Below are 27,386 nucleotides of genomic sequence, written 5' to 3'. Positions count from 1 at the left end.
ACCCCCCCCAAGCAGGGTTCCACCTACTAGACACTAGGTAAAGGATTGTGGTAGGGGAATGGCTCCTCTGGGCATGGGCCTGTGTTCCCCCTCACCCAGGGGCCATTGGGGGGCAGAAAGCCCACCAAAACACCAGGGCTTTTTGAAGGAATATTTTTTTTTGTGTGGAGGGAGGGACCCTTCTGGGCATGGACCTGTGCTCCTCACCCTGGGCCCCCCCCCAAGTCTTTCCGCTACCCTGGGGGGAGGTGGATGTGGATGTGGATGTGGATGTGGGTGTTTACCCCAGTCTGCCCACTGGGGGCAGAAGGCCCACTAAACACCAGGGTTTTATTTAGGTTTACTATTTTTGGAGTGTGGAGGTGCCCCGGGACAGGGGCCTGAGACCCCCCTCCTTCCACCCCCCGCCCTGAGCCCCTTTAGTCTTTCTGTATCCACTGGAGGATAAATGGAGATGGGGAAGTTCACACCCAATCTGCACCCATGGAGGGGCAAAATACCCACTAGACACCAGGGATTGCTTTTCAGTACTTTCTTTGGTGAGGAGAGGCAAAATGACTTACCTGCTGCCAAGCCTTTCTAATAGCTTCAGGTCTGAAATACTCTGAATTGTCACACTTAGTAGGAGTGTGATGGTGAGTAGTTGTAGTGTTACTATTAGTGGCAGCATAGCGGCCAATGTGTGTTGCACCCTGCAGTGACCTCCTGATGAGAGCCCTGGCACCACTTTTTTTTTTTTTACCAATTAATCAATGGGGTAGATTGGGGTGTTCACCACCAATCTGCCTCCATCTCCCCCAAGGGACAGAAAGCCCACTACACACCAGAGATATATTTTATTGTTGTAGAATAAAATATGGTGTGTGATTGAACCATCCTATTGTTTGGCCTATCTAACAGCCCTAAAACCTCCTCAGTCTTTCTGCCCTCCATGTGGTGTGCAGAACCTTATTGCCCAGAGCAAGCAAAAGGAAAGGCTGAAACTTTTGGCCGTACTTTTGACCGTACTTTTGACATCTGGAGCGGCAGAGTCGGAGTACATCCAAATTTCCTCCTTCTTGCCATAGTGAATGGTTGCACTATTTGGGACTGTGCTCTGCCATCCAGGGAAAACCATAAATCCAGCCATTTTTAAACCTAGACACACAGGGCACTCCAGTGTTGTGTACCTTGCATGGATCCCATAATATTTTCTCACCCAGTATGTCCTGCAAACCTCAAACTTTGCCTAAAGTCATTAATTTTTCTCACATTTCTTTTAAGGAAATTTCCAGAATCTGTGGGGAATCATACATTTCTTACCACCCAATGTTACCCCACTTGTCATGATCAAAACAGTGCTCCACATGCATAGCTGACCCTTACACCTGCAACACAAATGGACCCAAAACAAAACATAGAGAAATCGTCCGTAGGTATTTAAGCCCAGGCTGGGCAGCCACCAGGCAAAACCTACCAAGACATTTGTGAAACCTGGACACTCGGGGAGTCCAGGGTGGCGTGTCTTGTGTGGATTTCATGAAGGATTCTTATTCACAATCCCCTGCAAACCTTTACTAAAACCACACATTTTCCTTGCATTTCTGTAATGTAAATTTCTGGAATCTGCTGGGACCAACAAAATTCCTACCACCTAACGTCCCCCCTCTTTTTTTGACAAAATCTCTACCCCACTTGTGTAGCTGTGGACCCACGACCGGAACGGATCAAACCAGGGTTAATGGGAGTACCCCCAAATTTAGAATGGTCTATTTTTCAAAAATGTATAGCTTTCAGGCATCACCCATGTTTACAACACAAACTACATGTTGAAAGCATAGAAATTAGCAAACATGGGATAATTCTTTAAACAAAATGTCAAAACTCTGGTCGAAAAATAGATTTTTGATAGTGTTTTAGCACAGCAAACCTTACTTTGATGTCTTTTTTAGGAGAAAAAAATATTTTCTGCATAGCCTCCCCCCCACCTTTTTTTTTTTTTTAAATCCCAAAACTTTTGCTATATTGTGGCTATTATGTAGGGTCCTTCCAAGGTAATCAACAAACCCTGGGTGCTTTTGGAATCCCCATGTTGTTGGGGGAAAAAGGATGCAAATTTGACGTGGAAACCTTATGTGAGGAAAAATATTATGGAGGCATAAGAGCAAAGTACTCCAAATAGCCAAAAATGGGCTCAGCACTGGGGTGAAAAAGCCTCAGTAGTTAAGGGATTAATGCAGTCTGCTCAGCAAAGCTTCTGTATTGTTGCAGTCTGTGATGTTTCTTTATTATGTGAGTTTCTTTCTAGAACACCAGGGGCAACACACACAATCGCCCAACAATAAACAAAGGCATACTCTATCTAAATGCCAGACCTGTTGACTTTGCCAGTGCTTGTTATAATCAGGTTCCCAAAGGTAAGGCCACTGTTGGTGTCTGTCTTTCACGGCAGCCATGCAGGGTACAGGTTTGCCACAAGAGGCCCACAGGTGGTGCAAGGTTCATAACAGACTGTTTAAATCAGTTTCAACTGCCCCGATTGGATGCGGAGCCTGCGTCCGCTAGCTTGCGAAGAACGCAATCCTCCACCATCTCTTCCACAACTAGCCACTTATCTTTGGTGCAGTCTTGACTAGAGTGGTGGTAAACGGCACCACTCTCACCTGCCATTGGCCGGCGAATAGTCACCGTTGGCTCGATCAGTCTGTGTGCTGTTGTGTATCTCCCCTGGTAGACCCAAGAGGTTTGGAGCAGTTACTGCGCAGTTCATTGCCTTGACCAAGCAATGATCATCCACAGAGTGTGTACCCCACAGTCCGTTCTTTTTTCTGTGGGGAGTCTGTGTCACTCGGCTCTCCATGGAGCACGGACAAGGCCAGAAACAGAAGCTCGGTGCGGAGCGCTATCTGCGGCCATCTTGGGCCCCGGCGTACGCCGTCTCCCTCCAGTTCTCATTAAATATGTTTATTTTCATGTTCTCCCACATAAAGAGCACAGTAAGACATAAAACATATATATATATATATCGCCAGTAGTAAATGTTATTTATTAGTATTTTTGAGACGAACGTCTATATGTTCCACTTGAGGCTTTGCCACAGAAATAACATTTTGCACTAGCTACTAATTGCTTCTGCTCAAAAACATAGAAACCGTTTCCCAAAAAAGTTATGAATAACACACGTCATGCAAGAACAATTCACAATGTCGTGCTCAAAACTGATTGTTTAACTTATTTGTTGTGAAAAAGTCTTGTTTTTAGTTTGCAATACATTTATATTCAGAGTAGCCTTTCCAGCCTCACGCAAGCGATTTATAAGCGTTACCCTTATGCATAAATAAGAAACATTTTTGCTATTATTAGACATTTTTATTGATCCTAACCCTTCTAAAATGTAGGCACCCATTGCTGATGGAAATACTGTAATATCGCGCCCCTATTGGGCCCTGCAGCCACTCATGCCACGGCATCCTTTGTAACTCTCTCTTCCTTGTACAGTTAGTGCTGTCCTGGTCAGTTCTAGGTTAACGGTAAATACCCTTCCAGTCCACCATAAGTTAGGCGCAAATATTCTCTAGCAATCGTGGCGCGTGGACTTGATTCTAGTCCTAGGAAAATGTCTTTCAATAAATGTGTTTTTATTTGATAGCAGGGGCACGCCCCAACGTTCCTTTCCACATAAACAGTTCATTTAAAATCAGCCCATTATCAAAGGTGAGATCTTTTCATAAATAACTACAAGGTGTCTTAAAGAAATAAAAAAGAAAAAAAATTCTACTGTACTAAATTTGTAGATAAATTGTTAAAGTCGTAAGCCAGTTAAATATGATAATATCTTTTGTCCCCATCTTTTGTTTCCTTACTGCGTACTAAAAACAAAGATTTGGATGGGATGGCTATATCTGTATCGTCCAGATTAAGTGTTTTATTGATGTATTTTGTTCTAGTTAAGGTCATCTGTTAAGGTTCTTTCAGGCCAACCTACGTAGCTTCTATCCTGTACTTTCTGGTGACCAATAGGACTATGAGCCTTCAACGTTTTCAACGGTTTGTCCTTATAAGGCAGCTGTTCTCAAAGTGTCTCTTGCAAGGTCACGAGCTAGTTCAAATGCATACTACATTGAACAGATTGTGCAGGTTCTCCGGTGGATAGGCATGCATTGATTTGGTTCATATGTCTGGGGTGTCTTTATTTGAAGAAATTGTAAATATTAGTATATTAAGATATGTTAGATATGCTAATCTATATTAAGACATATTGAGTGTTGTGATGTTATTTCCTTCTGTCATTTCTAGCACACATTTTGAGTAAATCTATAGTTTGTCTTGACGGCAGTTGGCGAAAAGGTCTGATAGGTTAAAACTGGAAAATTGTGATGAAAACATGGGTGCGAATGACAACTAGTGGGTGATGTGACCCGGTGGTTCCTTACTTTCTGAATTTTCTCACTGGCTTATTCAATACAATCATTTGGCATGGTTCAGAATTGGGCAGTGTATAATGCATCATCCTTTAAGTTATTGCTGCTCTTTAAATACTGAAGATTTAAAATGAAGATCCCGATCCCTGTAAATCCTTAATATTTGAGGAGATTGAAACTCCGCTTTCTCTGGCAGAATCTCCAGTTGTTGCTGGTAAACAATGTACATTCTGTAGTCCTTCACAATCAGTAGGAAGCGCCATTATGTCTAGCATCTGTTTTGTGTATCAAGTGCCCTAATAGTGTCTCTAAGTATTTTCTTTGTTTACTATTACTTTTATTATCCTCAGATTACCATCACCTAAAGATTGAAATCCTATGGTGGCATCTGTAGCAAGTTCCGCGATTTGATTTGACCATTTAACAGAAGGCACAATAAAGCTGATCAGTCAACTTGTGTGTGATGTCAAATGAGATCAATAGAAATCTTTGATATTTAAAATTTGGAAAGGTTTGTCTATATTTTTTTTAAAAATAAGTGGACATCATGGTTTCACTTAGTTTGTGAATGCTGCCAGCATGTCTGTCAAGAGTGTAGTGGGGTTTCACCTCTGTCTACTCTTACATAGAGCAGGCTAATGTTTTTTTTTACTTTTGTGTAATAGCATACGACTTCTACCCTTCTCCCTGCATCAGGGAATAAGGGGCATTATCCACTGTTAAGTGGTCATCGTGGTATTTTAAGATGATTCTGTAGCTACCAAGAGTCCTTTGCCACCACTTTTGCAATCTTTGGCTTCTTGACAGAAGTGTCAACCCTTTAAGTATTTTAAATTATTTTCTGGTTGATAGTTACTTGGAGCGAGAAGCTCTACTGTGTTGCTTGTGTTTACCAGACGTTGCAGAATAAAATTGTTGTCAAAAGTTCTGTTCACGGGTGTCAGAAAGTTGACAGCAGTTTGAAAGGATGTGTGTCTTAGCGTCGTTTAATTTCACTTCGCTGGTAGCCTTTAAAGAACAGGGTTGCCAATTGTAAGGTAACTGTTGCATTTATGCAGATATGTAAAATGCATGTTCTGGCTCTATAGCTTTGCAGGAGCAGTGTTTTGCTAAATAAAATTGCATGTCTCTTTGAATGTTATCATTAAAACCCTTTAGTATATGTTTGACTGGGCTACGGTTCTCTGCATTTATGAAGTTTAGGCATAATGCTCCGAGTGGAATCGTGCAGTAATGATGACGAATTATTTGTTTTGTATGTTTTGTTCCAGACCTGCCTCTTGTTTTGGCTAAAACTCTAATAAAAGTTTTTACACAAAAACAAAACCCATTAGTGCCTCCTGGCACCTTTGAATTAGCGTTGGAATTCCTGCATGTGATGGCCATATCCCCAACTGCTTTGGGGTAACTCTTAAGAATGTTGCTTATTTTTTTTATGTTGTCTACTGAATAATATTGTTTAACTCTTAATTTAAGTATGTGAAATGTATATTTTTAATCTGTAAAATTAATTTTGATATTTATCTTCTAGTAGATTTCTGTTTTCTTTCTTCCCTTTTTGGTCTCGCCTGAGACAGCGCTTTAGCGCTGCTCTCGCGAGAGCTTTTGTAAAAGGGGGATCTGGAAGTGCAAACAGTGCTTTTCAGGCCTCCAAATACAGTGCATGTGCGCTGGGCGCGCGCACCATTTGGCAGCCTGAAAAGCACTGCCTGATCACTTCGCGGCCCCTTTGATGTCCTCAGTGAGCCGCGCGGCCACTGAGGACATCAAAGTGCTCACCATATGCTCTGGGGACGTGCATCTGTTAACAATAACCTCAATCATCCCGACATCTGAGGAACTACAGTGTGACTTTTACATTTATGACTTCTCTTCCCTTTGCCGTGTTTGGGATTTTTTTTGTGTGTACATTTCTTCCGTCGGTGTTTACTGTATATTTACGGTTCTTTCCTATACACTTACTGTCGCAGAACACCAAGCCCATTTAACATGATTGCTGTGACATACGCACTAACTGCAGTTGGTTTTTACTCTGTATTTATGCGTGTTCACTCTGTAAATTGTTTCTGCAATTACGTGTTAGCCACCCACAAAATGTTACATTTTTAAGGTGTTGCGTCATCTTCGGCACAAACATGCTGTGTTTCTGATGCCAAACACATTTTGCAACCACAAATGCGGTTTCCTTCTGTTTGGCAGCATATCACTTTAGTGCCTAATAAAGATATTCTCTTTCATCTATATTCCGCATCATAAGTTAAAGCACATCACATAAAGAAAACAGGATCAGTGCTTTAAGTGGGCCGGGTCTGGACAGGGGCTTCGCACCAGCAGTCCTTAAAAGCAGGTCCCGAGGCATGTCCCTTTTGCGCTCTCCATTTTGAGCCTCAAGGTGACAAATAATATATAAAACTTAACTCTGCAACACTGTTTTTGATCCAAGTTAAAAAAAGAATCATTATTCTCTTTTGCTATAGTCCAAACTTGAAGCGTTTTAGTGCAAACTTGAAGCGCTTGATTACATTACACAATAACATGATGTTGAGCCCAAATCAGGCGCGAACCTACTTTCTCTGCGCCAAAGGCGGCAGCTTTAGCCTTACGCCACACCCTAACGCGTAACAACACAAGTATTTTCCATATTATATACAATGAATTCGTAGTTGTTGCTTATGTTATCTTATGCAATTTACAACTATTTACAAAGCCAGTAGTGCTGGTACAGTGGTGCGCAGTTTATAAAGCACTAGTCTCATAAATTTAAACGGAAAACCAGGGTGGGGTGACGTTTATCATTGCTGTGACATAGGCACTAACTGCAGTTGGTTCTTACTCTGTATTTATGCTTGTTCCCTCGGTTAAATTGTTTTTGCAGTCATGTATTTGCCACACACAAAATGCTACATTGCTGTAATACTAAGTGTGCTCTGCAATTCAGTACGATATTAACGAAAAAACATACCAGTGCTAATATAGATACGTTCTGAACAGTTACAGTTAGTTATCTTGAGGCTGTTTATGTAATGCTCGTAGGGGATTCTGTTTCATTTACACCGTTTTAATAATTATAACATCAAACTGTAGCAAAGACCGGCCTATTGTCGTCTGAAGTAGTGCGCTGTCGCACACTGGACATTTAAAGTACCTATAAAGTGGTTATTTTTAAGTGCCAACAAATGTAAATATTTACACTAAACACTGATTTGCTGTCTTTGCAGCTACAGTAATACATCTATTTGAAACGTGCTCGCTGCTAGTGCTTTTGTATGCTGCTGCTATCAATAAACAAATTAGCGGAGTCAATCTTCTACATTTACACAGAAGAACAGGGTGGCGTTACTTTCATTGTTGAGGAGACATACGCTCTGCTGGCATAGTTTACTGTATATTTAAGCTTCCTTCGTATACACTTACTGTCGCAGAACACGTTGCACATTTTAATGCATAACTTCCCTAACTCATGGCATTTTAGCCTCCGCTGTAAAGAAAGTCTTTTTAGCAGGAGCAGTTTGTATTACATTTTTTTCAACATGGTTTTTACTAAAATAGAACCTCTGGGCATTATTTATTTCAACTTTTACGTACTATAGGCTTTCTTTCTAATAAGTATTCGGCAGTGCGGCAATTGGAGAGTTCTTACTATTTTTAGGAAAGAAACAAAAGCATGGTTTTTAGGTTTCGCCTTGCTATCACGTAAGCGATCGCAAAGCGAGACTATTGTGGGGTTTGAAAAGTGTTCCCAAAAAGCCGACTAGGGCCCTTCGGTCCAGTAACACCTTCCTTACCGCGCCCCCAAAAGTCCGTAGAGCAAAATGGGGCGGACGGTCCTTCATTCTGAATGCGTCCAATCTGTGGAACACTCTCCCCCTCACGCTCCGTAGTGAACCCAACATTGGTCTCTTCCGCAAACACCTTAAAACCTACCTTTTTCCCTTAGCTTTCCAGTAACCCTTTCTTTTCTGCTCCAATTGTCGTCTTTAAGCGCTAGGAGGCCTCCGGGTAGCTACGCGCTATATAAATATAATTTCATTCATTCATTCATTCATTCATTCAAAAGCGGATTGCATGGCGGCACGATGCACGTGATTGTGCGCGTGCTAGCCATGCAATCCTTTTGGGAGCACTTCAAAGGGTCCGCTCCCCCGCCAAGCGTGCGCGCCACGCTCCGCTGGGCTTGTTAATCCCAGCAACCAAATGTGAGCGCCACTCTTTCAACAACCCCAGCCCCCACTAACAACAACAAGTTCCGCTCCCCCGCCCCCGTCAAGCATCCTACAAAACTGTCCCAGCCCTCGAGCTGTTGCTGCCTTCTGTCTGCCTCATTCATTGCTTCCTACACATCAGCTTTACTTGCGTTTTCCCTGTCCCCACAACCCGCCACCTCAAGCTCCCTGTCGCCCACTACCCCCCGTCCGCTTCCAGTTGCTGTACTCTACAAAATAATTATATATTTTCAACAATAAATGTCATTTATTCTATTTTTCTGTAGCACATACTTGGTCCAATAAGACGTCAGCACACTTTACATGCTATGGGGGACTGACATCATTGTATAAATGTAAATAGTTACTTATGGTATTATAGTAAATTACCGCTTGCCTCTTCAGAAAGGCAGAAAGCGATATAGACAATAGATTCAATACTACAGGAGGGATTATAGTCTCGGAAGGGGCGCTGTTATTACTAACCATCTTTTAGTGGCGAGGATGCTGTAATTAACGGCACAGGAGCATTGCTGGCATTGTTCACTTGCCTGCAGAGGGAAAGCATCCCCCGTACCAGGTGGTGACAGACCCCCCTTCACTTGTGATGGATGGTATGCCCCTGCTGCAGGGGCAGCTGCAGTCCTGGACGGCGGCTCCGGCTCCACTGACCGCTGTGTAACACTTGTGAGTACAGTAAAGGGTTGGTGTAGGATCAAACCAGGCCCAGGCCCTGCCTGTCTATGCTCAAGGCCACCTTTAGGGGGCTTCAACAGGGGAGCACAGCGTCAGACTCTGCCCCAGAATTCAGATTTTACCCAACAGTGACACAATCGCAGCCCTCCCCAGGCAACTGGAGAGCTCAAATCACCAGCATCCCTAACTGGTCTGTGGAGGACGGACCATTAATGCCAGGTCAAGATAATATTGTCAGAAACCCTATTATGTCACTTGCCTGGACTATTACATCAATGGCTGTGACTATCTTATCACTTGCCAGGACCATTGCTTCCATAGACAGGACTAAGAGGTCATTAGCCCAGACCATGTCATCTTTGCACAAACACTAATGGTGCAGGAAAATGCACCACCATTGGCGAACATCCCAACACAGCCAGGCATCACCAGCTGCAGACCTACTGACCACAAACTAGTGACCGAAACAGGTTGACACAAACCATAGTAGAACAAGCATTTGCAATGCAATAGGTCTCGCATTTGCAAAAGTTTAAGCTATTGGCATTGTTCATGACAATGCCTTTTTTATCTATTTTATAAAACAAACACATAAATGCCATTATCATTTACAATGCCAATAGCTAGTGTTGCATTATTATTAGCAATGCCAACTGCTCACACTTTTATAATGCGAGACCTATTGCATTGCAAATGCTTGTTTTCATTTAATTATAGTCTATTCCACGTGCAACTTTTTCAATGATTCTTGATATACAGGTTTTAGATGATGCCATTGAGTTAGGGTGTTTTGTTCCAAAACCAAGCAGGATCATTTCACATTTTATGTTAGTGAAATGCAATCTCATCGAATGTATTGATAGATTCTGTGGTTAGTTTACCATTGTGGGATGCAGTCAAATGCATGCCCATTTCCATAAATCTCTTACTGGTTCGACAAGCCTGAGATGTATGAGGTGTCTAGATTATCAGCTCAGTTATTGGTCTCCTCTCAGAACAATGGTAGTACAGTACACAGGTGGTAATTAAAGACTGGTCGACTAAGGCAGGTAGTTTCTGTATTTGAGAGTTGTTTTCCTGTGTATTTTGTTTAGGGCAGTATTGACTTTGATACCCGATGACACTTTACTGCAGTACACAACATAAATGCCGGTGCTGGGCAGAAGGGAGCAATGTGGTGAGGCATCAGGCACAGCTGATCCTCAAAGCTCTGATTAAACAGGAACTTTTCAGCTTCTTGGGTTCAACAAAGCTGTTGCCTTAAATTCTTCTGACTGTTCCAGATATGCTTACAGTCAAGCTTTTTCAGATGTTCTCCAGGCTTCGTTTGTTTCCAACTAAAACTTTGTTTCCTCTCAAACACTTTACTTGCTATCAACAAGCTTTAAAAACTTTTCTTCCGTCAAGATTTCATCACACAAAACTGCCTGCATTGTGTGGCTTCTCACCCTCCGGAATGGCTGGGATATTGATCCTCTTATTTTTGGGCAATGTATTTGGGACCACTACTAATATTAGGCCGACCCTTATAGCCAGATCCTCAGTTCTGTCAAAGTTGCCTCTGGCTTCCAGCTCAGTCACCTCTTTTCTCTTCCACTTTTAGCCCATGTCTGAGGTTCTGGTTAAGTGCCTTGCACATGGTCATTGTTTTTCTCTGGTCCCATGTCCCCTACATAAGGCATGATCACAGAGACCTTCAAATCCTCTACCCTGACCCTCTTTCTGTGAAACTCGCTTAACACCGCTAGTCACTCCCAAATGCAGGGCTTGTGTGGCTATCTAAAGTTCTCAATGAGGTGGAAGGTCTCCCATTTTCAGTTTCCATTGAAACGCACCCCACCACTGGCACAAATCTGCCCAATTTTCAACTGGGATTTTGAATTGAAACAGCTCTGGATGATATTAAAATATCAAGTCCCATACATCAAGCTTCTCATTCGTTGCTTATGTGATTGGTTTTGATGGGTGCCTTTGACAGCATCTTTCCAGGGATTATTTTGGATCTTCTGATGCTGGCTGCAGAACACTAGCACATCTCACTTTATAGGTCCAGATTCTTTTTTTTCCAGAGCGTCAAGCTAGAGGCTTGCTTATCAGATGCTACAGTGATTACCTGTGGCATTCCACCATGCTTTGTATTATCACCATTGTTCTTCACAATTAACATGTCTATGGTAGGTTCGATAAAGGTCCTTCCTCTTTCCTTTCACTTTCCTTTCACTCTCATTTTCAGAACGCCTACTTATATGTTGTAGCTTAAGTAACAGGGCTTCCTTTCTGAAGTGCACAAGTTCAAGTTGAGTAGCTCTAAGATGGAATTGTTCTCCAAGTCTCTTATTCAGGTATTCTTTTACCGCTGTTCAAATACAAAAAATGCAAATAAAGATATTTAAAAAAATGGAATTGTTCTCCAAGTCTCAACCAGATGTTCAAGCCTAAGTCCTCCATCACTCCTGCCATGAGTTTCTTGGCTTTTCCCCATGCCACCCATCAAGTCTACTAAAAATGTAGGTCTTTCGTTATAAGGCTCAAAGAAATTCTGGCGTGGTAATTTTTAATGTGAAATTACCAATACCACACAGATCAGTAATTTCAGAATTTAAAACTATTTACGTCTTTGAGTCGGGACCCTGATTATCCCTGGAGAAATGTGGAATTACCACAAGAATTACTACATCTGATTCCTATGGCAGTTCCTCATTTTCTGCCATAATTCCACTCGGAATTGTCATCATGTGTTCATGTGTTAACCAGTGAAATGTCCTGCATTCATTTGGGGTGCAGTAATCCATGCACCTCCTGTAATTCCTCATTCAGCCAGAACTAAATCTAGAATAAATGAAACTAAGAACTGAGGCCTTGGTGGTCTTGTACAACAGAGGATAGCTCCCTTGTGCTGGCTCAGTATTCACACCACTTTGTTCTTGCGATGGGCCAATGCCAATTTGCTGTCAAGCCATATGTCTGATTACTTATGAGTAAGTAATCAAAACTTGACGTTTCTTTTGCATTCTGCTTGCTATAAATGTTTCTTTTAAATTCACTTTTTCGTTCATGACCATTCTGTTTATTTGTATTAACAGCGAGTAGTTTGCTTGTGCAATGGTTTCAGAACTCTTCAATAGGTAATATATTTTCTCGTTTTATCCAGTTTGAGCAGTCTCATCTGCAAACAAGCATTGATAAAGCCAGTAGGTCTCCTTTCTAATGCGAGCTGTTGGCTTTGCCAATGTTTCTGTAAAATTGTATTAAAAAAAAGTAAAAGAAAAAAACATTTCAAAATACTGGAGGAAAAGCAAACCCATATTATGGTATCTCAAGAAAGTGCTCTGAATTACATTTTTTCAATCTTTATGGTTTATTTTTCAAATGTTTCATTCAGGAAACACTAAACAGAATTTTTTTTAAAATAAGGGAGTGTCCCAATGGAAAAGGAACCACTTGCCAAAGTCTAGTTTACCTCCCACAGGATTCAGACATTTGCTCGTAATCAGTAGACCAGGGAGTAGATATATGGGCCTCCAGGAGAAGTGTAATGCCAATTACACCTTCTGCCTCAGACACCAGCTGACTGAGTGCAGCACACGGTGCTTCCCCCAGGACCATAAAAGCCTTTGTGTGCAATATGTAGAAAGCAGGAAAGAAAACAAAATAAAGTCTTGTCTTCAACCATACCCCAGCAAAAATGTCCCTGTCGCTGTACTTGTACAAACAAGCAGGGCGGAGTATGGAGCGACACAGCGTCGGGGTGGGGTGGGGTGGGATGGGGTTGAAGTAGCATACGAGGGAGAGAGCTAAAATGCTCATGCACTCTCATTGAATGCTGTATTTAAAAAAAAGAAAGCGTTCTGAAAGCCGGAGTAGTGGAAGGATACAAGTCAGCCAATCAAGTATTGTGAAGAGTGTGTAGTCTGTAAGAATCACACAGGCTTCATACTTTACTTCAAGAATCAGATTATAGCTAGATGCCCCTCCCTTATGCGGCCTTGCTGATCCTACGGGTCTGTACTGAACCAGCCAAATGCCCCTGGCTGAATCGGGGAAGAGGGAACGTTCCATGCAGTAGCATAAACCATTGGCTGTTCTACCACTGACGACTCCTCCATCCTAGGCGAATGGGGAGGCAGCAGAGAACATTTGGAGGGGGCTGGGGGAGGCTGCATCGCATACTTGAGTGGTAGAGAGAGAGGGAGAGATCAGGAGTTGAAAGTGAAGGGTGCTAAGCAGAAACTGAAAGCATCAGACTGATCCTACCACTGCCTGACACTCTAAATTTGCAATACGGAAATGGTGGACATCGCCTTTGCCTTATAAGATGTATATTTATCCGGCAGCTGTGCCTTACAGGTTCCTTTATACCTGTTATACATCATTACCACACCACGCCACAGCAAGATCGGATGACAGAAGTGACGGTCTTTGAGACTGCCTCTAATTTCAGGGAAAAATGTATGTTCATTGGATATGCCTGGGATTAACATCCATTCCAGATGTCCTGTAGTATTAATATAATCAATATATACGGTTTTAATATGGCGAGCAAACAGCCCTTCAGCAGTGCGTGTATTGTGCGTAACAATACTGATAATGTAAAACTGCACGTTTCATCATATCTTTTATGCTGTCACTTGCGAATAAATTCCATTTTCTATAGTGTTTTATCTTCTAGGGTTTTTGTTACAGATGAAATATGTGCCTGTTAACGCTGAGCCAATTCAGGCTAAAAATGCTGTTTGCTTTGTGTGCGTTTTACTTTGCTGCCACTAACTTCACCTTCCTGCCACAGGAACCGCCAGCCCCTCAAGGTTCGAGAGCACAAGGTATTGGGACCATATGTGGATGGATTGTCTCAGCTGGCTGTGACTAACTTTGAGGTGAGTCTGCCAATGTAACTCTTTATTTTTAGTTTCAGGTGCAGTTATGCAACTCCTCGTCTGCTCAGGGGTTCTCCTGTGAATACTGAATTATGTTCACATTCAGTCCTTTCATGTATGAAAGATAATCCAAAAATTGTTTTTCTGTCCTATAAAGGTGATCATAATGATACCCAGTATTTGCAAGTTTGCTTTTGATCTGTTGCACATAAACTGTACATTTGTTTTTCAAGATAATACAATGTGTGCGCGGGTTTACAATTCTGGAAACCGTAATTTAGATTCCTAAAATCTGAATCTGTTTCGCTTTATTTAGCAGATGGTTTTGGATTTTAAAAAATCTGCCTCTCCATCGTCTCTGCTGTAAAAAGCATGTTTTGTTTTTTGATTGCACATGCATGCCTTACCTTAGTACAAGGCCTCCGACTAATGGGTTGCCAAAGGACGCAGTGGCCTTGAAGCCTAATATTGCAGACAGCAATCTCAGCAGGGCACAGTGATCACAGTATTAGGTGCATCTCTGCAAACTGCCGGACGAATTCTTACAACCGTCTCTGTAGAACACTGCACATCAGCATGTTGTGAATTATGCAAGTGCATGGTGTAAAGTACAATGTTCACTCCTTCAGACAACTGCACCCAGCCCTCTCTGTGGAATTACCAAAGACATCCTCACACTACACTCTCTCCTGCCAGTGGTCAGCACGGGCAATAGGAATAGCAACCGGGCAGTACGTCAGATTAGACAGACCGAAATCCATGTTGGGACTATTGCAGAGATTTTAAGTTTGTGTTGGTTGTGGGTAACAGATCTCTATTGAAAAAGCACTTTTAAAAAAATTGCACTAAAACCTGGACAGACATATGGTATTTCTATATCTTAAACTGGATCCGACTGGTATCCGATTTAAATCTTTATACACAGTCCAGTCCCTGGTGATAGTTCCACCACTTCCCCAGACCTTACAGTGCTTCTAATGACAGCCCCTAGATTTGTAAACCTGTTCCTCGTGGGTAACACACTTGATTTCAGTGGAGGTGATAATGACTGATTATGATTCTAAGAAACATCTACTTCTGTGCTGGTAATATTAGATCCCCCTGCAGACAAATTCTTTTACACTATTGGATCCATGAAAGGTATCCTGGATTTGAAAAATCAACTGGACTTGCATCTGTAATTAACTTCTGGGACTTCTGAGAGCATGGAAGAGGTTGAAGGACCAGTTATCCTAAGTAGGTGTGTGCGAAACTCGCGTTATTTGCTGAAGTGTAATTGTGCAAAATTACCCCAAAATTACAACTAGTTTTGTGAAATGCATCTCACACACAAAACAAATTCCCGAATGGTCCATTCGGGTAAAAATTCCACTTGAAAATGTTATTTTACGTTTTTCAAAGCAATGCTGCTCATATTTGGATTTTTTTTGTTTTGCACTCAAAAAATACCAAATGGTCCAAATGGTTCAAAATCTGCCTGCAATGTTTCTTGACCGCCCACTTTAAAAATTACGCGAGCAGTACATCTCCCTTTAAAATTGCCCCCCACATTTACACAAAGTAGCCTAATGGCATAATCTCGCTAACTTCTCTTACATTCTGTATCAAGAAATTATGAAGATCCCTGCTTAACTGTAGGATTTATTTGGAATCTACTCGATTAAATATTGAAGAATCTAACTTGCTGACCAAGACCACTCCTTTCTTAGCACGTTCTCCCACACATCTTGCTGCTTGTCATAAGTCCTCTAGTCCCTGTTCTCTTGTCATATGTACTCTCACCCCCTCATCCACATTTTCGCTCCCTCCGCCACACACTCTGACCTCAAATGCACTCATTCTCACCATTTCATCCACACATATTTCGCGCCTCATCTACAAACTCGTCCCTTTCCCAATAGTTACCCAATGTCAACTCTCGCCTCCATCTCCTCTCCCACCCCTAGACTCATTTTCACATGCCAAATCCTCTCACAATCTACACTCACTTTCATATCCCACATTAACTCTACTAGTTTCTCTACTCACAACCTGCTTACTTGAACCCTTGTTCTTCTGAAATGCTGTCACTTTTTTTTATATAGTTTAAGACTGCAGTAGTTCCCAGAGCCTGTGTCGGGCCAAGCTTCAGATTTGGTTTTCACTGCCTAACTGTGCCTTTATTTAGTTTGGGAAGTTACTAGCATTGTTATACTGAACAAAGCAACACATTTCGGAAAAGTGAACAAGATTAAATAATAAATGAGTCACAATACCTTCCTCTGGAAAAAAGGGAATTTTAGAAAAATAGAACAATATATTTGTCAGTTACTCCTGAAATCATATGGGAATCAAGTTCTAAAAAATATATATAATTGTTCTCTTCGGTACTACTTTTGGTTGAAGCAATATCACCATAATTTGTGTTGCCTAAGCCATGATATTAGGGAGGTCAGTAAGTGTTCTCTGTGCCACATATAGTTCTGACAAATTTCTAGAAAAACGTCTTCAGTTTCTAGTCTTCCTCTCCCCATTTCAGATATATGGATACATAGCTAAATAGTGAAGATTCTGAGGTATCTAGAGGAGTTGTTTCCATCTTTCACAGAAGTTTTATTTCTTCTATTGCACCCAAGAATTAAGAAGCATTTTGCTTACATCACATCTTGTAGTCATATTCACAACTTGAAACCTACTGAATCTGCTACCTAACCAGCAGTCACATTATCTGAAAATACAATTTGTCTTCCATTTACAATTGAAGTGCATACGTGGGTTCATTTAATAACCTCCATCCCAGATCACTCTATAATTTGAGAGTGGAATTGGAAATTTTCAAAAATTAATATGTTATGTTATATAGGTATTTATAAGAGCGCTCGTTCACCAACCCGTCTCTTGGCGCTAAGGATCTGAGCAGAGAGAGTTCAAGCAGAAAACATCTAGTTATAAGCCAAAGTGAACAGCCATGTCTTAAGCTGTTTCCTGAAGCGCATGTAGTCTACCTCAAGCCTAAGTGAAGTGGGGAGTGAATTCCAGAGCTTCGGACCCAGAAAGGAGAACCGAGTCCCTCCAATGCGTTTGCGTCTGAATCTGGGCACTGCCAAAAGATTCAGATGCATAGATCTCAGGGTACGCTGGGGTAAGTATTTACTAATTAACGAAGAGATGAAATTGGGACCGGTTCCCTGAATAGCTCTGAAAAGAATGCAACCTGTTTTAAACATAGCTCTCTGTTCCACTGGAAGCCAGTGGAGATCCTTAAGCAGCGGGCTGATATGACAACGTCTGTCCTGAAGGTAGATGATTCTCGCTGCTTGGTTTTGGATCATCTGTAGGCGATGTCACTGCTTTTGTGGGAGGTCAAGATAGAGCGTGTTTCCATAATCAATTTTTGATAGAATGAAAGCAATCACAATTTGGATACTGGCCTCTTTGCTGAAGAAGCGTCTAATCTTAGGCAGCTTGCGAAGTTGGACAAAACAAGCAGATGTACTTGACCCAATTTGGGCACTCATTGAGAGACCCAAGTCAATGTGAAAGCCCAGACTCTTTATCACTGGTTTAGGAAGTGGGGCTGCACCTAGCTGGGGGTGCCAATAAGAGGGTGTCCAATGGGTGAGTTTATTGCTGGGTATGATTATCTCAGTCTTTTCAGAGTTTAATTTTAATTGGTTGTTGTTCATACATCATGGACTTCCTAACAAAGTATTTGGATTCAGTTGAGTTCTCCAGGGTAAAAATTAGCTGCATGTCATCAGCATGGTTAAAGATCTTTATCCCCATCTGCCGGAGGCTGGAGATCAAGGGGCGTATGTATACATTAAAAAGTATTGGCAAGAGAGAGGAGCCCTGCGGGACACCACAGCTCATTTCTGCAGTGTTAGATTATTCAGGAGAAAGCCACACCGATTGTTTGCGGCCCTCTAAAAAGGATCTAAACCAATCCAGGGCCGAACACCCGAGACCCGCTGCGGCAATGCGGTCCAACAAATTGTTGTTGTTCACGGTGTCAAATTCCGCAGACAGGTCTAGGAGGATTAGGGCAAATGCAATCAATGTCCGCCTGTCCTTGGAGATCGTACGTGACAGAAAGAATCACAGATTCAGTAGAGTGAGCTGGGCGAAACCCTGCCTTATGGGTATCCAGAAACTTGGTGGCTTCTAAGAAAGAACTGAGACAGGTGGCTACGTGCGCTTCCAGCAATTTGGCTGGAAGTGGGAGGAGTGATATAGGCCTGTAATTCTCCAAATTTTTGGGATCCATACCCTGCTTTTTTTGTAGCGGAATAACCACCGCATCCTTGAAGACTGACGATACAGTGCCATGGGACAAGGAAATATTACGAAACTCAAGAATAGTATCAGGGAAGGCCTGATAGATTGCTTTTAATATATTAATAGGGCATTCCTCCTTGGGGGAACCCGATTTGATCTTTACTACAAGATTCAAAAAGAGTTTCTTATCCAACATAGGAAAGATGTTAAAAGAGGAAGAATTGGGATAAACCAGACGATCTTCAGTACTGCTATCATTGGAATCGATGGAATCTTGATTTTTTTTTGGGTGATTTTTTTCAACAAAGAAGCAGTTCAGGTCATTACAAAGATCCTGTGTAGCCGTAACAGATGGGGTCACGCGGCTAGGATTCGATAGCTGCTTCACGATTTTGAAGTTTTCTTTAGAACTGTTGTCAGAATTAAGTACCTTATTCGTAAAGAAGGCTCTCTTGGCCTCCAAGATGGCCTTCTTGTACCCATGCAAGTTTGCAATATATTTCATTTTGTCCTCCGCTAGATACGATTTTCGCCATTTTCATTCAACTTGGCGTACATGGACTTTTAAGGTTTTCAATTCCTTTGTAAACCATTTGGTTGCTTTGTGTTGCTTTAGGCAAGAGGTTTTCATCTGTAGGGGGCATGGATATTAAAGGCCTTCAGTTGCCAGTTTGTAATCTCTCTTTCCCAGATATCTAAATCTCCTTCTGAGGCAGGCTGCTCACAGGCTAAAGTATCTAAAAGCCCTTTCAAATTAATACTATTCCAATTTCTGAAGGTGCTTCTTAAGTAAGATGAATGTTTCAGCAATGACGGGTTATTCAAAGTAATACTAATAATGGAGTGATCTGACCATACACAAGGATAAATAGACAACTTTTGCAGGGTAATATTGGTGGACCACACTTGATCAAGAGTATGCCTTTGATATGCGTGGGGGAGTGAATGTGTTGAGTAAGATTTAAGCTGGCGAGGGACTCCGTGAGTTCCCTAGACAGCGTCCCCCCTTCTGTCTCATTGGCCCAATAATTCAAATCTCCTATGACCAAAACTTTGTCGTAGTCTGTAGTCAGGGACGCAATGTTATTCACTAAAACATTAGGAAAATCAGGCATCACTGTGGGAGGTCTGTACAGTACTACACATATAAGTGTGCTGTTGTCTTGGTCTAATTTGACTACTAATATATCAACTGTGGGAATTTCAAAGTGAGGCAGAGTAGTGAAGGATAATTCATTTTTAAAAGCAACCGCCACTCCACCCCCTCTTTTTCCTGGGGATCTGTTGGTTTGTGAAAAAGAATAGTTATCGGGAAGGGCTGCTAGTATCTCGTGGGAGGATTCCTCTGTAAGCCAGCTTTCGGCCAGGAATAGCATATCTGGTGCATCAGTGACCAGGATGTTATGAATTTGTAGCTGATGTTTGACCTTGGAACGTGTATTCAAATACATAACATTAAGATCTTTAACTGGCAGTTTATGCACGGCAGTTCTAGGCGAAGCTAACAGGCCCATAGTCTGTCCACCCACTTTAGAAGTATCCGTGAAAGGAGAAGGGTTGGGTTTCTAAAGCTCCAGCTTTTGCAATTTTTGAATCAGGTGATGTTCAAGCGGTTGCACAGTAATAGGTGCCAAGGTTTTGAGGCGATCTGCTGAATAAGTGTAATTTTGATCAGAGTGACATGCCCTGTGCACCGGCCTTTATTTAGTGTTATAGAAATGTTACACTACGTCAAACCAGTTACATGATCAACAATTTCCATTTCATCTTGTAAAATATGTGATAATAGGCAAGTATGTGCACCTGAGAGAGTATGTATGAACACATCATGACGTTCCAAATGTATTTACAGAAAATTAGGTACTCACTTGTTCTTGAAGTCAAAAATGACCAGTTCAATGCTGTATTTCACTTTCCACTGATATTTCCCATATCTGGTTTGCCAGATTTCAAGACTCTACTCCCTAAAGCTGTACTATTTAATGTGTGGTTCGCGGACGCATGTGGGTCCGCAATACTTAGTCTGGGAGCAGAGACGGCTCCTCATAGGGGGTGCAAGGGCAGCGATCCACTAAGCCATCATGCCTCACTCTGCATCTCATTGCTTTCATATTGCAGCTTTTAGATGAAAACAAGCTATCACACCAATCATTTGTTTGCATGTAATATCTGTAATATCTTGCCAGCAGAAGAGGGCTCCACCAAGCTGTATTGCGCATGTGTCAGGCGGAGACTGTTACAGCACGTCCTAACACAGACGCAATACATATCTGACATGCTGCAATAGCTTCAGGGAGTGCAGCATATCAGATAACAGTGATTTAGGGCCTGTCTGTCATGTGCCCTTATCCCCATCAGAAGACAAGATATACTCAAAAAGACAGCCTTACACCCTTTCTGAGCTTCTAATTGGACATCAGGTAGTGAGCCTCGCTCTGAATCCAAATGTTTGAGTACAATTCTTAGAACTGTTCGATAAAGAGCGAGAAGGTGAAAGTGGACGGTTTCAGGGTTCCTGGAGTTGAGAGCGCGAAAGTGAAAGGTACGTTAGTTTTCAGGGTTCCTGGAGTTGATCTGAGTTGAGTGGAGTGTTTAGCTTGGAATCGGAGAATGCTGATGGAGATTATTGGGTGAGTAGCCTCGGATTGTGGCACAGTGAGTAGGTTAGTTCATGACTTCATTGCTTGGAGTAAGGCATGAGAAATTTCCGTAAGATCATTTAACACTACGTATTTTTTACATATTTTAATATCAGTTTTGTGGAACGTGTTTTATATTGAATGGATGGTTCCAAACCTCTGAAATTTCTGGTATTACCAAAATTACTTTGTTATCCTCTTATGGAGCCTGGGGTTTAAACAGTTCTCGGAAGGTGTGCCCAGGCATCTGCTCACTACTGGTCTCTTGACCTCCTTCTACATCAACAGTCACACTACATGAGACATTGGAGAGACTGCACAGGCAGCTTGGTTCCAGGGTTCATTACTCTACAAGCTAAAACATTGTCTCCCATGTTTTCAAGCCATTATTCAGACTCTTATCCTGCCTCACCTGGATGATGTCATTGCCTTACCTGGCTGATCCCTGACTTTATCCCCCAATGGAGCCCGATCGTAAAGAAACACAACTTGAAACACATCACCGGGTCTGAGGTCACATTTTATCAACCAAATCCATTTTGAACATGGAGAGTCAATAAAGTCAAATTGAAATATTTAAAATTTCCAAAACGTAAAGCACATCTTTTATAGTCATTATCTGGGTGTGTTTATTCTAAATTCTAAGGTTATGATGGCATTCTTAACGGGCACACCTTTATAGTTATGTCACATAGGTACCTGTTTTAGCGGTCTAAACTTTTTGTAAATTTTCAGTGTGGAGATTATCTTGCATGCAACAGCGCGGTATCAAGTAATACATCTCGTACCACATGTTCATTTCTGTACTGGTATCTGCTTCGACCCAATATTTTTTTTTTAAATAATTAAAATATTTATGTAATTGTTCCTATAAGATAGCCACAAAAGACCCAACTACGTGAATGGTATTAGAGCTCATTTGTGAACTTAAGTTTGTATGCGTTTATTTTTTGCCATTTTTATATGATTAATGTTAATGTAGAGGAGTTATTCTTATGACAAGAGGGCCCGGCATTTGTCTTTTGGGCACAGTAGCGGCCATGTCTTTCAAAACTCTGTTTTTGACTCCTTGTATTAGGTCTCGCCTACGCAGCGCATTTAGCCGTCGTGCAGCTCTTTTTCAAAGCACATACTCGTGCTTGTGGCGGCATACGCCTTGCGGGAGTGCGCAGCGACGCACCACAATTACGAGTATGTGCTTTGAAAATTAGCAGACTGCTCTCCCAAGCGCACGCTTCTCTCCCGGCCACTCACTTGTTGCTTGCGCTTCTTGTTTAACTTTAAGCGCGAGGCGCGCACGCTTGTGTTTAACTTGACCTAAACTCAAGCAGTCCATGTCGTAATACAGAATGGCACACAATTCTCACAACTAGAGAACAATGGATTCCAAGGATTGCATCTCACAGGTGAGGAAAGTCTGGGAGGGATTGTACATGGCATTGTACGTGATTGGTTAATGCTTTGCACAGTGCTCTTTAAAAGGAACTGTCCCAAAGAAATAATCCGTATGGCTAGACTATTTTTTTCGTACTTTACTGTACTGTCGAATAACTGCTGCTATTCAGGAGTCCGTGCCATGAGGCAATATTTCTATATTGTTCTTCTAGCATTGCATATTTACCGTGTACGTGTTTGTTCAGTTTGCAGTTCTTTGTTGAAACAGAAGGACAGAGAGCAAGAATCAGATGAACAGGTGTTTAAGGGCATTAATATCAATACTTCCAATAGATAACGGCTTTTAGAAATGATGGCTGTTAAAAAAAATAAAAATAAAATGAATGCACAATTGGTATTCGTATTGGGATAAGCGTGCTTCATTAATAATATCTCTTCAGAATTGACTTAGGAAAGGTCTATATATTTTTACCACTGACTCCCTCTAGATTTATTCACATGTCCCATGCAGGCATGATCAAATTATCCATAGCAAGTCTTATGAAGATGGACTCCAGACCTTTATCTGTCGAATGTAAATCTCAGACTTTTGACCAGACTGCGCCTTTTCTTTGGAATTGGAGGGAGAGCCATTTCCTCGAATTTCTGAACTTCAGTCTACCTCTTTGTGACATTGCACTTTCTATTACCTCTGGACGATATGGAAATCTGGCAAGAGGGCAGCCACGAGACAATCACTTTTCCTTTCCTAAAGTCAGAGATTTCTGTATTTGGAGTGTTGCAAGCATTGTGGACTGCGACCTCTTGCAATCGGTTATGTTTTATCTTTTACACTTGCCATAGAAGGTGTATGCGCTCCCCCCGCACCCCAACAATCGTCCACTCCCAGATAACATCGCATCCACCAGCTCCTGAGCTGGCCAGCCATCATTGAAGTCGCAGCTGTCATGGCTTGACTGGTCCTACTGCACTTGGTGCATTTATCTTCCCTTTCGCTAATTTCCTTTTATTTTATTTTTTTATTTCGAAAGTCTCGCCCACTGACCAGTTACTTTAGTAATTTATTTTAGTACTTCTGCCTCGGCGTCCTCTTCTATTGTAATATTATCATTGGAGTTTGTTGCCATTTGTTATTAGTTTTACTTTTCCAGAAGTTGGTTTCACCACAGAAGCCTTTGGCACAGACCACATGTTTAACTAGCGGCAATTGAAAACATCAGAGGCAGTATTTTCCTGCCTTGAACCAGCTATGCTTGTCTATATCTTCACTTTGCTGCTCCTGGTTCATCGACAACCTCAACTGCCCCATAACATCCTTTTCGAGGCTCTGTTCCCAAATTGCTTGTAGTAGCTACGTAACTGCTTGGGTCAAGCTTCCCACTGCCCCATCACCAGTAGCTTTTTTTTCTACCCCTCATCCCACCTCCCATTAATTGGCTTGTAACATTGGCTGTTGACCATTTGGTTCCTCTTAAAGATAATAGTAAGCCTTGGCAGGATCCCAGTTGCCTTTGGTATAATAGTTATCTCAAATTGCTCAAAACGTCATCTAAGAAATATGAGTGCATTTTACGGTGCACATTTTGTGACTATTTTAACAAGCATTGACATAGGCAATAGGTCTTGCCTTTGGGACCTTATACATGTTTAGTTATCCATCACAATATCCTTGGTGCACCAACATCAACCGTTGCATGGCTAAACACTTATAAGGTCCCAAAGGCGAGACCTATTGGCTATGCCAATGCTTGTTAACCAGACCGTCTGCTGTAAAGGCCCCTGAATGGTCACCATATGGCGTTAAGCATAAAAGTAGTACTATAGAGGGAAAACCTGCAGCACGCAGTGCATAAAACCATCTGTTTCACGCTCCGTCACCCTTAAGTCGGTGCTCACGGGTCCTCCGACTGGAATGGCACAGGTCTTTATTTCTCACGAGCTGCCATTTGGATTGGGAACCAGCCTTCCAATCTGACGTCACCGCTTTGAAATACAGTGGCCCGCTCGGCTCATGCAGCGGTTAATGCTCTTAAATCCAGCCAGCTGTGAAATAAGCATCTGCGTCTAATGTAAAATAAATGCAAATTCTGATCAGCTGTGTGTCTGACGCCAGCGCGCAGTGATTTCTGAAAGTGCCTTCGGTGTGAAAGATAAGTGGGGTAGACCTTAGGTTTCTGAGCCATAACTGGGGGTGAAATGTCTGCCTTTTGGGTAAAATGGGCCTGGTTAGGCTGAGACGATAACTGGGCCGTACTTTAAGCAGGGACTGGAGTCTTATAGTTCAAGGCTCCGTTTAATGTTCTAACCCCCAACTAGTCCCGAGTACTTAAGGACCAAGATATAGGAATTTGTGATTTTTCTGCACAAACCATCCGTGTTGCCAGCAAAACTACAAGCCCCAGAATGCAGCAGGTTATTTGTGAAAATGTCAGGAGTGTCTCAAGGTGTCTCACAACACGGGGCAGCTTGGCACCTGTGTATTTCACTTGACTGCAGCTCACATTGAAAATAATATACCCGCACCTTGTGCATTAGCTCGAAGCCACAAATCCCACTGAAAGCACATTGTTCTGTGTATGTATGATGTAATCCTTTAATGTTCTAATGTACCCTGTATAATTTTTTTCGGCGCATGTGGATGGAAGCCTGGACTTAAATTTAGGAGCCTTCTACGAGTACGCAAAGGGATATTTTGCTCTTTATTGTGTTATTGGAACAATTCCTTAATCTGTGCCATAGCCTTCCCCCAGCCTTTCAGTACATAAAGATCCCAGGTATATCGATACCTTTTGTCTCCCAACAATATGTTCTCACTTTTTTTGCTTTCATCTGGCTGTGCCCTCTTGCTAGCAAACACTGAGAGGCTACATTACAGATTTTCATCCCTACTTTACTATATTTTGAGACTTTTTAACTTTACCCAATACATTCCACAACTGAAGTTGGCATAGGAATTATGTCTCCTGGACCGTTGTGGGCAAAGTTGTACTCTAACTGTTCTAGGACTGGAGTTGGAATCTTGCTCTGTTGCCATGGGGCCGCAAACAAATCGAGGCAGGCGATGACTGCAGCAGCAGGAGTTAGTAAGATTGCAGCTTCCACGTCACTTTAACCGTCACAGACTCTGTCAGCTCCCAGAATGTTCCAGAGTTACCTTGAGGCAGAGGGTAGAGTGGATACTGTGGCTGTGACAAGGTACCACAACCACAGTGTCAAGTTAAAGATATTGGAAAGGCCATGCGCAGATGACATCGCTGGCAGGTGGGCTGTGAGACAGTTGTTGAAGGGCAGATGGCAGGTACATGGCTTCACAAAAACTGGATGCCAAAGGCCATGGAAACGGACGCTGAATAAGTTAAGCTTAAATACCTAGATGCACTTCTATATGACCCATAAGTGATTTTGTATTGTACGAACTGGAAGAAGAAAACAGGAGCTTCCATTGTTTAGCAGAAAACATATGTTTTCAAACTATTCAACTAAAAAATGTTTATTGGTAGGCAGAATTTGCATATTAAACTTAGGTCGCTAATATGAACAAGTGTATAATGTGTGTTACTTTTCACCATCCTCTTTAGAAATATTTCAAAAGACTGTTTAATGTGGACGTAGATAAGGAGTTTGTCAATAATATGATGGGTGCAAACTGCACACTCACACACCTCCCTCCCCACCGATTCCCCCTGTATTCCCCTCCACACATGCAAACTCAACCTCACTCTGCAAGCATCCTCTTGGTGTAACCCACATAAATGTAATTTGGAAGAAAGGAGTCACTTATTAAAAAGAAAATACAGTTGCTAGAAGCCGATTTCTATAAAACATTCACATGTTTTCAGGACCACTTAATTATTCCCATTCTAACAATATATACAAATGCAACAGTTCTTGGCTTCTTCGCCTTGCAGCCAGGTGTCTCCAACTTTCACTATATTTGACTTTCCTTAACTGCTATCAAAGATTAACATTGATTAATAAAACCTACCAATGCATTCTAATGCTTGAATGGGCCTTAGCAAGATCTCAAATTTGTTGCAAGGATGTATGATGTGATTTAGAGAGTTTTCAATGGTATCCAGTAGCACATGTTGAGAAAATGGCATACACAGTTAAATTGTACTATTGGTAAATATGATTGGAAAAAAGTAGTCACTATGCACATTACTTAATCATGATTACAGACCTGTACAGGTGCATTATTGCTAATTTGTGTAGTACTGAGGAAAGACTTGTGTATTCTATGGATGCTAATTGGGCTAAGCGGGCTGCTAGAGTGGTACTTGGATGGCATGATGTTTTAGAATCAGTGTTTCACTACTTCGTAGACCTATTTGGCAAAATATATTTGATCTAGAAAATACGCAACATTCAGACCAGAAATGTTGTTGTTGGGAATACAAAGTTTTACAAATTGATGAGGCACTGGGGTAATAGACACTGTATCTTGGTTTGAATGCTGATGGCATGGTGAGAATGTGTGAAATTAAGATGAAACAGTAGTACTCTGATCGAGTTAGGTCGCAAAACTCCAATATATTTTTTATGAATTTCAAATGCCTTCATGCAAGGTGCGTAACAGTTTAAAAAACAAGCATTGGCATGGCCAATAGGTCTCACCTTCGGGACCCTAGAAGTGTTTAGGCAATTTGATTTCCAGGTTAATTTCAGTCCCTTTGCCGTAGTTACACTAGGAAGAAAAGCCCACGTTAACTGCAACATTAAGTCATGTAGGAAATCGCGATGATTGCCACCATGTTATTTATTGTTTTATAAACACATTAAAAAAATTTTTTTTAAAAATTGTGCAGAGCTTGTCGCTGCCTGGGCTGCTCTATGCAGCGCTCAGGAAATGTATGGGAGAATATAGAGGACTGTTGTTCTCGCAAATAACTTACCAGCGTTTGGAGACAGAAAATGTACTTC

At 41.8% G+C, this 27,386-nt stretch overlaps 1 protein-coding gene across 6 annotated transcripts in view; it reads left to right on the top strand.

The window, feature by feature from the left end:
- KIF13A (kinesin family member 13A) overlaps positions 1 to 27,386 on the top strand; it is a 758,668-nt gene that overhangs the window by 351,383 nt on the left and 379,899 nt on the right. For all 6 annotated transcript variants that reach the window (XM_085607091.1, XM_085607090.1, XM_085607089.1 and 3 more), the window contains one exon: positions 14,085 to 14,172. In XM_085607091.1, coding sequence (XP_085463217.1) covers positions 14,085 to 14,172 — 88 coding nt within the window. The remainder of the gene's footprint in view (positions 1 to 14,084; positions 14,173 to 27,386) is intronic.

The sequence above is a fragment of the Triturus cristatus genome, chromosome 5_2, assembly GCF_964204655.1.
Source record: "Triturus cristatus chromosome 5_2, aTriCri1.1, whole genome shotgun sequence".
NCBI classification, from domain to species: Eukaryota; Metazoa; Chordata; class Amphibia; order Caudata; family Salamandridae; genus Triturus; species Triturus cristatus.
The sequence above is the reverse complement of the archived record's forward strand: the minus strand, read 5'-3'. Positions and strand labels throughout refer to the sequence as shown.